We start from the raw sequence: 14,052 nt of genomic DNA on the forward strand, positions 1-14,052 counted from the left end.
GCCTGTATTTCAAAAAGGAAGAAGATGCATGCTAGCAAAGAAATAAAACAGAGTGGTAAGGAAATGTTTGAAGGAAGGAGTAATAACCCAGTTGGGAAGCTGCCTTATGTGTTACATCTTGAAGTAGGTGGCATTTGAGATCAGCCTCCAAAGATGCCCAAGATCATCACTACAGACAGAGAGAGACAGGAAAGCAGAAAAAGACAATATACAGTAGCACGAGCAAATGTGTGATGGCAAACACTGAAGGACATTTCAGGAACAAGGTGCTCCGTTTGGCTTAAGTATTGGTAACGTGCTGGGAAATAGTGAATGAAAAGTATGAGAAAGACACCCGGGAATATAGGAAAGGGCATTTAGTGAGCAATTACTAGGTCTCAGACACTTACTGGGTATTTTACAAAGTTTAAATCATTAAATCTTTACAACAATGTTTGTAACAATTGTCATCACTCGCATGCCACAGTGAGGAAATGACTTATCCAGGGTTACACAGCTAGTTAGAAAAAATAGTAATAGTAACTACTTTTATGGAATATTTCCTTTATGCCAGCACTATGCCAGCTAGATGCTCACATGCATTGTCTCATTTAATCCTCACTACGACTCCATATCTTACTTTCCATTACCATTCCCATTTTTTTAGATAAAGAAAATGAGAATCAGAAAAATGGCAGCGACCACTAGGTGACAGAGCAGAATTCTCATTTGGTCCTGCTGACTCAAAAGTCCATGCTCTTTCCCACAACCTCATATGCTACCAGAAAATTGGGGATGCATATAAGAGGGATATTGGCTTCATTCCAGCAATGGGCAGCTACTGTATGTTTTTAAGATGGATATGACCTAAAGGCTAACCTCAAAGACTTTGCAGTCTGGTGGAAAAGCAAAGCAAACAAGTGTTCATGTCAGACTCTCACAGTTACTAATCCCACACCCCAGGCCGCATTCATTTCACCTGCCCTTCTATTGCTCTCTCAAAACAGAACAAAACAAAAAAATTACATTATATCTGTAACACAGGACCTCCAGGCCCGGAACCTGCACCTGGGCTTTGGATAGTCCCAAAAAATCGGCGGGAGGACCAAAGCGGTGAGATGTGCTGTTTATTACTCAGGGGGCAGGAGAGCTCCAATGGAGGCCAATGGGAGCTGCAAAAACCACACCGGGCCAGGAGCAAGCAAAGTTTTGAACACATAAGCAGAGAGAGGTGTTATCTCATTGGAGCAAGATGTGCTGCTCCGTTATAGGAGCAGATAACGTCCAAGGGAGCAGCATAAAAAAAAAAAAAAAAAAATTCTTAGTAGGCACTGCTGAAAGCCCCTTGTGTGCTGCCTTCCTTGGCTGCTAGCCAGGCAGCCATCAGTCTTCTGAGCATGTGGAGGGGCTAGGTTCCAAGTTAACCCCACAATATCTTGCTCCCATCAGTTTATCTTCCCTTCTCACTCCCACTCATTTATCTCTTACCAAAAGCCAGAGAAAGAACTCCAATAAAAATTTTTTTTTAACAAAATCTCTCATTCCTTCAACAAAATAAAAGTCTCTTTCAAAATTCCATAGCGGCAGAAAATAAGTAATCTAGGATTATGAGAAAGACAGGAAACACAAAGAATGATAAATTAAAAGAATCAGAGTAAGGAGTGAAACACGCAAGATTCAAATAAGCATTGGTTATAGGATTGCTTAAGTAAATGCCATCAAGCAGGGCTGAATTAAATTTCCATGGGTCATTCCAACTCACATGTCACTGCATTATTTTCATCACAATTATATCAGGAAGAAATCAGTTGTGAAAACAATCTCTTATTTCACAACCTGTTCACTTCATCAAAGACGTGTTCTGCACCACACTCTCCCTAATATTAACCTGAAAAACGTTCATTTGTTCTCTCGAAACTTTTTTTTTATCTGAATTTCGTTCTATTTACAGGGTTTTCAATGACTAGATGATAAAATAAAGGAGAGCAATTTAAGAGTTTCAGATCTCTTTCACAAGATTTTTCTCTCACTGACTAAATCCTGGCTAAAAAGATTGACTTTTCTGTACCAAGGATTTCAAAGCATATCAACGCCCAACTCAAATGAAGTTATCTGACTACACTGGGAAATAACAACGGACAGGACTTACTCATTTGAATGGAGCTTTCGCAATGGGTGTTGCTAGTGTTTTTCAGGCCCCGGGATGGACATCCAAACACCAGTCAACAGCCCTAGTCCTAAAAGCATCACTTGCAAAATAGCATTAAGAACAGAGTGTTTTTTCAAATACTAGGTGATGTAATAATTTATCTTGTCTATCTGTTTCAAAGATGAAATTATCTAGAAGCACAAAATTACAGAAGTCTATTCACACTCATGTTTAAAAAGAGAATTAAATGAGTTGTTCAAAAGGCACACAGGCATTGCACGGCAATGTCAGGACTAAACTGAGTTTTTTCAGCTCTCAATTTTGTTCCTAGTGGATGAAACTTTGCTAATTCAGTTACTCCCACTTTTTGCATTTTCTTCTCTGCTTTGACCATCCTCAGCAATCGGTTATTTGAATCTCTACTACTGGGGGGAAATGGAAGTAACGCTAAACCAATAGAGTTAAACCAATCATTTCCCAGAAAGTTCTGCCCATGATTCCCTAGATGCTCCTCCCATACCTGAGTTTGACAAGTATTTATTTTCACTTAATTCAGCTAAGACAAATTAAGAAAAAGACTGAGGGACTGGGTGCATGGGAAGCTGTGTCGATAAAGAAATCTGAGATGTAGAATCCATTCAAGGGGCTTCTCTTAAAAGAACAAAATTAAGAGGTCAGCACTGTCCCGTGAAGTTGGCTAGATTTCTGTTTCTCATGTCATTTTCCTTTGATGTCCTAGAAAGTGATTTCTGTATTTATGTTCAGGGTTGCTGCTTCTGAACTGTTCTCTCCTTTGCCTTTTTCCATTTCTGGCAAGAGTGAAGGTTTTAGTGCTGTCGGTAAAATAAAATGTAAACTCCATAAAACCAACATTCTGTAAATAAAGCTGAATCTTGTGGAACAGGAGAAAAGAATCTGACTGAAGCCAGAAAAATTATTCAAAGAAACAAAATGCCTAACAGTCTGAAACAGAGTTAGAGAAAGAATAAGCAAAGCCAGAGAGAAGAGGAGGTAGAACTGGTGGGGAAACGCATTAACTTTATTATTGCTGTGCCATCATGTTAGTCACGGAAATATTATAGAAAAGGGGTAACTCTTTCGGTGTATTCTCCAGAAAATATATTTCTTGAGAAACTTCTCCTCACGTTAATTCCTGGCAGATCTGCCAGTGTTTCCTCTCTTCCATTATCTCCCTGAATTCACAATTACCTGAGCTTGTCCTCAGTGCTTTTTACAATATTCTACTAACAAAGCTATTCCTGGATTATCATAGAAAAGGTAAGCCCAAAGAGAAAACACATCACTTGGTCTTCTCTAAGGCTAAATGGCTGCTTAAACAAAATTTTAAGGAAGAGGAACCACTAATTCAGTTTGTGATCTAAGAGCACACTTGATTCATGAAAGTAGGTTCCCTATCTGTATTTTTCTCCGCTATATTTTCAGCTTAGAATTGTCACACAATAAATGCTCGATACATTTGCTGGACTGATGGACCGTTAAAAAAGGACTAAATTCATGATGCTACTTCTGGCCTTGGAAGGTATGGTCCTGCTTCTTTTTTCCTTCCGAGGGCAGGTGGAATAGGTGAACTTGCATTATTCTCTGATTTCCGTCACCTCAGTTATACCACTTTGTCAATCTCACATGAGATTCCTGCACAATTTAAAAAATTCTCAATAATATCACTGTTTCTCTCATACCTTTGTTATCACTTCTGGAAGGGTCTTCAAGTATTCTCTCCACTGAAGAATACTCCTCTTTGGTTAGGGGGAAATATATACATATATTTTATAATTATTTCAAATCCAAATATAAGTTGGAGCTTCATGTGCTCATCTTTATAAGATATCCCAATTAAAAATATATGTATATAAACTAGCAGCCAACATTAATTAAAAACAATTTCAATATTTTCTGGTAATTCTCAATGTTACAATCTCAAACAATCCTGTGTATAACCAAAGAAACTCTTATTTGTCTTTCCTCATTATTCACTTTTAGTATGTCTCAGACACTACAGTTTTTTTTTTTACAACTCAATCTCTACCTAACACTCTTCCATCCAGCACAGGAAACCTACAAGGCTCTTCTCATGTCTTCCCCTCCACCTTTTTTCTACCTCCATTTTTTTTTTCCTCTTCTCTTAGCTCTTTCCATCCCCCATCATGAAGCCCTCATGCTAGCTCTTCACAAGTCCTCTTCATAAAAAGACATAACTGGAGCTGGCACTCACAAAATTGTCTTTGAGATGACAGCGATATGGAAAAAGAGAGAGAAAAAAGGGCTCTGAATTTTCACACATGTTAATAATGAAATTTAGTACAGGAGAACCAAGTAATAGATGGAAAACAATAAAAAGAAAAGATGAGCGACTGGTGAGAAACAGCTCCCAACAGAAAGCGTTAGCCTTACAAAAAGCAAGATGATAAGGAGAAATGCTTACAAGTTTAAGAAATCCAGTGGAAGCAGTGATAAAAATGACATATGAAAAAAAGTGAAGCTTAAATTGAAAAGAGAAGTGTAAGATTTTAGAGTTTGAATTCAGAGATTGTAAAAATAAACAATTGTGATGTTGGAAGGCTGATGGAGCCCAGTTGTCATTTGAACTTGGAAGTAGAGGAGACATTCAGAATCTTGCTGGAAAAGACCGAGTTAATGTACATTACAAAGCACATGTTTGTAGCTGGAAAAGGAGAAATTCTTTTTGATTCTGGAGATGGGATGTGGGGAGGTTAAGTAGTCTACTCATTTTAGAGGTGAAATATTGGAACTAACCTTGTTTTGTATCGTGTTAATTGGGGATTACTGACTGAGTACATCTAAATGCTGTATGAACAAGCCATGGCTAACTTATGCTCCCAAAACCATGCAATGTAGTAAACTGAATTTTGTACTTTAAATTATTTATTGACAACATAATGAGTTCAATGATTTATCTTGGAATAGGGACACAGAAGCCAAACACTGAGAGAAAGTTTGTGATTTAAAGAGAGGAACAACCACAAATCTTATGAGTAGAAATCATGATAATTGAATTTATCAGAGATGAACATAACATTGTCTTCTTTTTTATTTAATATGTCTTCTTTAATATTTTTCACCAAAAAAAAAGTATCTCTTAACATGAAAAAATATGAAGGGAAAACCAGAATTTTATTGGCCCCTCAGAACTCATTCATCTTTCAGATTATGAATGAGCTATTTTCTTCAACAGGGAATCCTTTAGTATTTCTAAAAGCTCTTCTTAGGGTGAAGGTTGGGAGGGAAAGCCATGTCAACAAGACAAAAAGAAGGATGAGGCATGAGGCTCCACCTAGTTATCTATCACTGCTCCTTAAAATAAATCATTATTGAAAAGAACACCCACCCACCCCCAGCCCAGCCTTTTGCTGTTCCAGAGACACATTTGATAGAAAAGTTCACTAATTGTTCAAGAAGCAAAAAAAAAAAAAGATCAGCCAGAGGCACCAGATTGCAAGAACAAAGTGAATAAAGTAAGTAGCTATTACTTACCCCTTTGGGATGTGCCTTTTTTGTTTCTAGATCCTTCACAGCACCTACCACAGTACCTTGCATCTGCACTCACTTAAAAACAGTGAATTTGTTAGTTATCAGGACGACACCTCTGGAAAATGAGACATGTGTACCCCTTGTCCTTGCTGTACTTTAGATATGTGACATCTAGCCTAAGAGAGCATCAAAACACAGGTCTGGACTCAAACTGAATTGGCAAGTTAACGATGGAGTCAACTGAGGAAACAGAGCTCACTCACAGAGCCACCGAACATCTCCACTCTACTGAGCACTTGAAAAATGCAAAAGGCGCATATCACCAGGCAAATGCCCAGTTGGTCCAGGATTGATCATTCAGCCCTACTGGGAACGTAAGTCTAAATTAGAGCAGCATAAGAAGTGAAGTCCTTTCTTCCCCAGAACCGCTCACCCACCCATCAAGGGAATGAGCAGAACACTATGGCTCTGTTTGAGGACCAAACTTGAAAGGCCAGCAGTCAGGGCCAGGAGGGTAGATCAGAAGGAATTAGAAAGGCAAACACGTGTTTGTGACAACTCCCTTCTCTGTGGACCTTTGCCCAGGTCTGGCCCCAAACCCAGGGCAGCCACAGCTTCTACATCAGGGAAGCATCCTACCATAGCACAGTCACATTCGCGAGTGAAGGAAAACTGCCCACCCAGAGTAGATAATATCTGGAAGGAATGAATATTTGGGAAAAGTCCCAGTGCTAGTTTAGTGCCAACCAGTCCCCACCTTCTCCGGCCCCCTCCTACTGGTTCCTCCCCTTTCAGCTGCTCTAGTTCTTATAAAAAGTCCACAGCCTTTCACTAACAGCCTATAGGAGTCTCTCTCCCTACTGCTGCTGCACAAGACAGAGAGACCAACCCGCAGAATCACTGAGAGACCATGAAGAGCCTGCTGCTTCTGTCTATTCTGGCTGCCTTGGCCGTGGTAGCTCTGTGTTATGGTGAGAAATCTTTCTCCGGCCATTTCTCTGGATTTTCTTTTCTAAGTCGGACTTCAGTTGACTTCTATTTTTCCTCCCCCTCCTCCTTTCCTGCTCCTTTCTCTATTCTAATCTGAGAGTATCATTAATTTAACATGTCCCAAGTCCCAAGTCCCATGTCTGTTCCAACAAGCTTTTTTTTTATATCTTAACCAGCCTCTTGTATGCAACTTATTAGGCAAGTCCTTTCTATAGCAAGTCACTAAATACTTGGAAACTTTGTTATTTTAGAAAGAAGGTATGGGAATTCCTGGCCTCTGAGTTCTCATTTTCAAGAATGTTTATTTTGACTTTGGTAACAATTCGTTAAGGATATTGATTGAATCGCTTACCTTTAAAAATCAGTTTTCACATGAAGTGTTAAGTATAGCCCTCTCTAGGGACAGAATGACAATCTCATGAACTTACTACATGTGTTTGGTAAATTAATTTTAAAATGAAGTTTTACATTTAAAGACTCTCAGAGAAAAATAAATTTCATACTTTCTATTGTCAAAAGATAAATCTTGCCTGGTTTCTGTCTGTTAACTATATCTATGTTTGTTCAAAGCCTATGAAAGAAAATCTGAAGCAAAATTACTTAGATCATTCAGGCTTATGCTTCTATAATCTGTATATTTTAGCTGTTCTTAAGCCAAAATTATATTAACAACCATATGTGTTTTATTTTTAACTCCTGAAATTATTCACAAGCTTTCTGTATCAGAGGATTTGGTTTCTTGACCTCCCTTTGAACTTCTCAAGCAAATTCACGTGCTTACAAATGTAAGTCTCTTGTTGCCAAATTTACCTGCTGGAAAGGTAGAAAGAAGGAGTGTGGTAGAACGAAGGAAGCTTCCGGTTTGGTGTCATCTCAGTTCTTTCTCTGAACTGGCATTGTGCCCAGCGGGAGCTGTGAGCTGGAGACAGTGGTTTTTGTGGCTGCCCGTTTAACACAGATTCTTAAGAGGCTTTTGGAACCTCCTAGAAGCCTGTCTCAGAAAAACCCAGCTGAGCATCTGCCCATCCTCCCTGGAGAAACCTGGCTGTGTTTGAGACCCTTTTGTCCCTTCCTCAACTCTGCTCTCTGACAGGTCCCAGGTTAATTACAGTTGACTCTCTGGAGATGTGTGTAACACTTAAACTGTCTTATTTCACCAGCCTGAAAACCTCAGAGCCCTTAGGAAATTTCAGCCAAGACTGTGTTCACTAGCTTCTTCAACATTAGAAAGACTAAAGTGTAAACATATCCACAGCAAGGACAAAGCTAGAAAAACAACTCATGAATCCTGAATGCCCTAAATGTGAAATAACCATATTGCTAAATATAGTCCTGACATCTTTTTGAGTGTTTCCTCTCCTTTCTCAATATTTAGACTATTGCAATGTGTGATGAATAATAATAAAATAAATCTTTTTTTTTTTAATTCTAGAATCTCATGAAAGCATGGAATCCTATGAAATCGGTAAGTGAATATTTATTTGACTTCCTTATTTAAATCTCATGTATTAACGATCTCTCCTTGTTCTTAAAAAGACAAAATGGTAATACACATAACAGAGGGAAAAGAGGGCTCTTTTTGGAAAACTAAATTTTAAAATCCAATGACTATAAAAATCTCCAAATGACCATATTTTTAAAGCTCGAAGGAGTGTAATATGGCATTTAAACCGCATCCAGCATACTTCAGAGCCATAAAATCTCATTTGGAAATTTTAAGTTGGCACCACATCAACCACACAGATGGAAAACAAGGAGTAATGACAAATGGCAAAGTACAGAATTGAAGGCCAAGTCAGCTAGGAGACCACAGACGTCAACATTCCGTAGGATGCTATTGAATTTCTGAACTTATGAAGACTGAGTATAGGAGGAAATAACATGTCATTCATTTTCAATTCATTCATTATTTTTACCATGTTTAAACTATTTCATTTACTAGTAATCTCAAGGTATGCTTTACAAGTCCTCAGGACAGAGAGAATTTCTCCTCAAAGGAATTTTTAAAACACACTGAATGGGAATATCGAAATTGAAAGAGGCAAAGTGATTGCCCAAAGGCAAAACAAACAAACAGAAATTGCAGCAGCCAATGTGACAAGTCTCAAAGACATCAGTGGGTTATTCATTTCTTTTTATCAGGCAGTTTATGAAATCAGCTTATCTTCTCCCTTTGATTTTTACACATCCCTAAATAAAATGAATGCATTAATGAGCTTTTAAACTCATTTGAGTTAGGGAATATTCATAAAAATGTTTTCAGTGACTGTTTCCCTACAACTGCCAATTGTTTGTTTCTGTTTTAAGGTCCCTTCATTAACAGAAGAAATGCTCATACCTTTATATCCCAACAGCAGAGATGGAGAGCTAAAGCCCAAGAGAGGTGGGTAACAAAATTTAACTTTTGGTGGGGAACACACAATTCAATTATACATCATATGTATATGATGTATAATTGAATTGAACACTTGAAACCAATATAATTTTATTAATCAATGTCACCCCAATAAATTTAATTAAAAAATAATTAACTAATTAATTATTTTTTTAAAAAAATCTTAATGAGGGGAATAAATTTTTCCCAGTGTAGCAGCTCAGATAGGAAAGGAGTGAAAAACAGTTTCTTTAAATCATATATTATTTCTAATTGTATCCCCAAATCAAAAAATTTTAAAACTATATACAGAAAACAACTGAATTTCTAGAAGACCATTTTGTAAAAGACTCAAAAATGAAGAGGAGAGAGGACAGAAAGGACAGAAAGAAAATTTCTATTTCCATTTTAAAAATTTCTTTTGTTCCACCTTTCCTCCCTGTTCTTCAAATATCTCTTAATATTAGGGGGAGGGGAGGGGCAAATGGACCTCTCTCTAATATTTCCTTCCTCTTTTTTTCTTTTCCTTTTTCTGATTACTCCACTTTCTTCATGCTTCTTAATCTGGGCCTCTTTTTTTTTTTTTTTTTTTTCGCTTTCTAGAATCCGAGAACGTACCAAGCCTTTCCAAGAGCTCAACCGGGAAGCCTGTGATGACTTCAAACTTTGCGAGCGCTATGCCATGGTTTATGGCTACAATGCTGCCTACAATCGCTATTTCCGGCAGCGTGGCAAATGAAATTGGAAAAAGTCTCTTTCCATAGCCTGGTGCCTGATTTTGTATTCCCTGCAGTAGCATCACTGAACCATATAGGCACATATGAATTGCTTGTTTCTTAAATGTTCCTATCTGGCTGCACCCCTCCTTCCTGCTCCCAGATTGATAAATAATGGAAGTGCAGTGTAGTGAAGGTCAAAGGGGAGTTACGATGTGAGATTATTAACATAATAAACTTCTGGTTGGATACTTTCATTTTGTGAGTCTGATTTCTTCTGGGAAAATGTCGAGATATTTAAATCATTAATGCAGCAGAGGAGATTCTGTTAATCATGTTCTCGTGTTGATTAGAAGCATAGCTTCACAGAAAGAATGAACCTTAGAAGACATTCACCCAGCCACAGTCTAGACTGTCTACCTTGGGGGTCAGTGAATGATCTCTTATTAGGTGTTTTCAATAATTTTCAAACATCATAGATGTTTGAAAGGAGAATCATATGATTCTCCTGCTCCTCAACTTTAAATGGCCCCTCAATTCTTTCTGTGTGGTTTTCTGACTCTGAAGCCTGGCTCATCACTCTCCTCTGAATGTTATTTCCTAACATGCCACAGTTTTGACTCTTAACTTGGGCCAAGAAAATATGTTTACCTTCAGAATCACCAGAGATTTTTAAATGAGGAAATTGTGGAATTTTGGAGCCGGAAGATGCTAGAGCTACCTGAGGCCTGATTTGCTGATGAGGAAATGAATCTCCAGAGGCTTCCAGCTCGGTAGTTAGAGACAGAGGCCAGGATTGATCAATTCCTGTTCTTTTCCATCGTAAGAACTGATCATGCCCACCCTCTACATCCATTACTTCTAGCCCACTGTTTTCATCTCTCTAGTGGAGTATCTTTCTACGCCTTCAAATTTTTTTGCAAAACTCAAATACTTTATGAAATTGGTGATGATTAAATCCACCCAGCTCCCATCACACTACTCAAACCAATATTCAGTTTTTAAAGAATTTATGTAAAGAATCCAGTGCTTGATTCTTTATACAAATGATATTATTCAATTCATTTGAATTTGATTAAAGTTTCTTTTTATATATATATATATTTATTTATTTCATTATGGTAATTTCTTTGAGGGCAAACACTGTGACTGCAGCGTTTTTCTCTCTATATAACCTTGGTACTATTTTCTGTTCAAAAGATTATTCAATGAAAGCTGAATAAACAACAGACTAGTCATACCTAGGAGTGATCACCTAGTTCGAAAACTGTTAGATTTGTCATAATAATGTGTGTTGGATAATTTAAACCATCATCATATTAATGTAATATGAGAATTTTGGAATTTTCTAAGCTCTTCTGCATACCCATTAAATCTTAGAGCTCAGAAGATGGGTAATGTGTACTAGAGACTCAGAGAGGTAACTTTCTGAAGACATCATAGTAGCTGCAGGGGCATGCCACTCAGACTGAGGAATTATGCCCCTGACCACTAGAAATATTGGCAGCTGATGTTTCCCAACTAAGGAGTTGAGTGCAACTTTATGCAGATCTCTAGAGCTCTCTCTGTACACATCTTTGTCCTCACTGGGACCTTTCTCTGAAACTGCTAGCCACCTCTCTGGACTCCCTAGCTATGTCTCCTCCATTTAGGAAAGCCATAAGAGTCTGCCTGGGTTTCATGTTCTGTCCCATGGCCTCAAAATTCTCCAGGAAGTTAGTTGAGCAGCTATAGGGCTCACCTCATTTGTTTTCCATCTCTTATGCATCGATGTCGAGTAACCTAAAAGAAAGAAAAATATAGAGAAAAGGTAGAACAAAAAAAACAAGGGAAAAATTGAAAACGAATGGCAAAATAGAGTTAAACCTATTTCAATAATCTCATTATATGTAAATAGTCTAAACAGTTCAATTGTTTTTGTTACTTCTACATATTATAGATCCTACAGTAAATTTTTATTATTTTTGCTTTAAACAATCAATTATTATTAAAAAGTTTACATAATATAACGAATATCTCATATATTACCCATGTAGTTTCCACTTCCAGTGCTTTTCACTCTCTTGCATATATCCAGATTTCTGTCATTTTCCTTCTGCCTGAAGGACTTCCTTCACTATTTTTTATAGTATATGTCGGCTGGATTCTTTAAGTTTTGAAATTTTGCCTTCATATTTGAGAAATATTTTCATTGCATACAGAATTCTGCATTGTCAGGTTTTTCTTCTAATTCTTTGAAGACATTGTTCCACTGTCTTTTAGTTTATATCATTTCTAATATAAAATTTTTGTAATTCTTATCTTTAGTCCTTTGTGTGTACTACTGCATCTTAGCTCTGTCCACTTCCAAGGTTTTTCTTTTTATCACTGGTTTTAACCAAATTGATTATAATATACCTTGATGTGGTTTTCCTTGTTTTTTGTTTGTTTGTTTTGTTGTTGTTGTTGTTGTTGTTGTTGTTGTTCTTCTTCTTCTTCTTCTTCCTCGTCTTCTTCTTCTTCTTCTTCTTCTTCTTCTTCTTCTTCTTCTTCTTCTTCTTCTTCTTCTTCTTCTTCTTCTTCTTCTTTGGATTTATTGAACTTCTTGGATTGCATTAAATACAGAAATTTCAGTCATTTTCCTCCCTCACTCTTATGCTTCTTTGGACACTGTAATAACATGGACATTTGGTCCCTTGGAGTCGCCCTGAAGTTCCCTAATGTTGTTTTTATAAGCTGGTTTTTTTTTCTGTTTTGTTTTTGACAAATTTCTTTTAATGTATCTAAAAGTTTGCTAATTTTATCTTCAGCAATATTTAATTTACTATTAATCCTATTTGGTTATTTATTCATCTCAGACATTATAGTTTTCATCTCTAGAAATGTGATATTGGTGTTCTCATATTTGCCATGTCTCAACATTTTTAACATCATGAATACTCTTATGATAACTATTTTAATGTTCTTATCTGCTAATTCCAATATTTATGTCACTTCAGGTTAGTTTTTTTAATTTATTTATTTTAATTACTTTCAAGTATGCAGTGCATTAGTTAGACATCTAGATAGTTTGTAAAACGATCCCCCCAATTGCTCCCTCCCTCCCCAACCCTCCACCTAACCAACGTATTAATGCTAACTGCATTCCCTATGCCATGCCCTCCATGCCCAGGACCATCCATCAGCTACTAATTTGTACTTCTTTAACCCTTCACCCCATTCTCCCAGCCCCCCAACCCCTTCTCCCCTCTGTCCATCACCAAATTGTCCACTATATTTGTGAGTCTGTTTTTGATTAGTTTGTTCTTTTTATTTGTTAGATCTCACATGTAAGTGAAATCATATAGTGTTTATCTTTCTCTGTCTCACTTAAATACCTTCTAGGTTCATCAAAGCAATATCTTTTTCCATTCCCTTCCTTTTCATGTGTAGGGGTCTTGTTTCCTTATCCATTCAGCCACTCTATCTTTTGGTTGGAGCACTTAATTCTTTCCCATTTGAGGTCGTTATTGATAGGAATGTAGTTGTTACCATTCCTTATTCCTGTTTAATATGTGTTTTTTCTTCTTAAAGAACTCCCTCCAACATTTCCTGTAATACTAGCTTGGTGGTCATAAATTCTTTTAGCTTATTTTTGTCTGGAAAGGTCTTTATCTGTCCTTCAACTCTAAATGATAGCTTTGCTGAATAAATTATTCTTGGTTGTAGATCCTGGATCTTCATCCTGTCGAATATTTTTTGCTAAGCCCTTCTATGCTGCACAGTTTCTTTTGAGAAATCAGCTGCCAGTCTTATGGGTGTTCCCTTATAAAGTAACTGTTGTTCTCTTGCTACTTTTAATATTCTTTCTTTGTATTTAACCTTTGGCATTTTAATTATGATGTGTCTTGATGTAGGCCTCTTTAGATCCCTGATTTTTTGGAATTCTCTGAGCTTCCTGAGCTTTTATGTCCCTTTCCTTCACCAGGTTAGGAATGTTGTCCATCATTATTTCTTCAAACAGCTGTTCAACATCTTGATTTTCTTCAGTTACATATACCGATCAGACAGATACTTAGACCCTTAATAGTGTCCCATATGCTCCTTAAATTATTTTTATAGCCTTGGCTTGCCATTCTGATCGAGTGTCCTTGGCTTTCCTGTCCTCTAGGTTATTTAATCCTTTTCTTTATTCACTTTGTTTATTCCATTTAATACACTTCTCATTGCAGATAATGTGTGTGTTCTTCATTTCAGACTGGTTCTCTTTTATAATTTCCATTTCCATTTTTATGCTTTTTATCTCTGCTGAAGTTCTCACTGAATTTATCTACACTTCCAAGAAGTTCATTGAGCATCTTTATAACCAGTGTTTT

At 37.1% G+C, this 14,052-nt stretch overlaps 1 protein-coding gene across 1 annotated transcript; it reads left to right on the forward strand.

Moving 5' to 3' along the window:
* The first annotated feature begins 6,469 nt into the window (after positions 1–6,469).
* Positions 6,470–9,975, forward strand: LOC107508616 (matrix Gla protein). The gene is made up of 4 exons (XM_016140548.2): positions 6,470–6,609; positions 8,061–8,093; positions 8,936–9,011; positions 9,606–9,975. The coding sequence occupies exons 1-4, from the start codon at positions 6,549–6,551 to the stop codon at positions 9,739–9,741; spliced, it is 306 nt and encodes a 101-aa protein (XP_015996034.1). The 5' UTR covers positions 6,470–6,548; the 3' UTR covers positions 9,742–9,975.
* The last annotated feature ends 4,077 nt before the right edge of the window (positions 9,976–14,052 follow it).

The sequence above is a fragment of the Rousettus aegyptiacus genome, unplaced genomic scaffold (genome assembly GCF_014176215.1).
Source record: "Rousettus aegyptiacus isolate mRouAeg1 unplaced genomic scaffold, mRouAeg1.p scaffold_m13_p_2, whole genome shotgun sequence".
NCBI classification, from domain to species: Eukaryota; Metazoa; Chordata; class Mammalia; order Chiroptera; family Pteropodidae; genus Rousettus; species Rousettus aegyptiacus.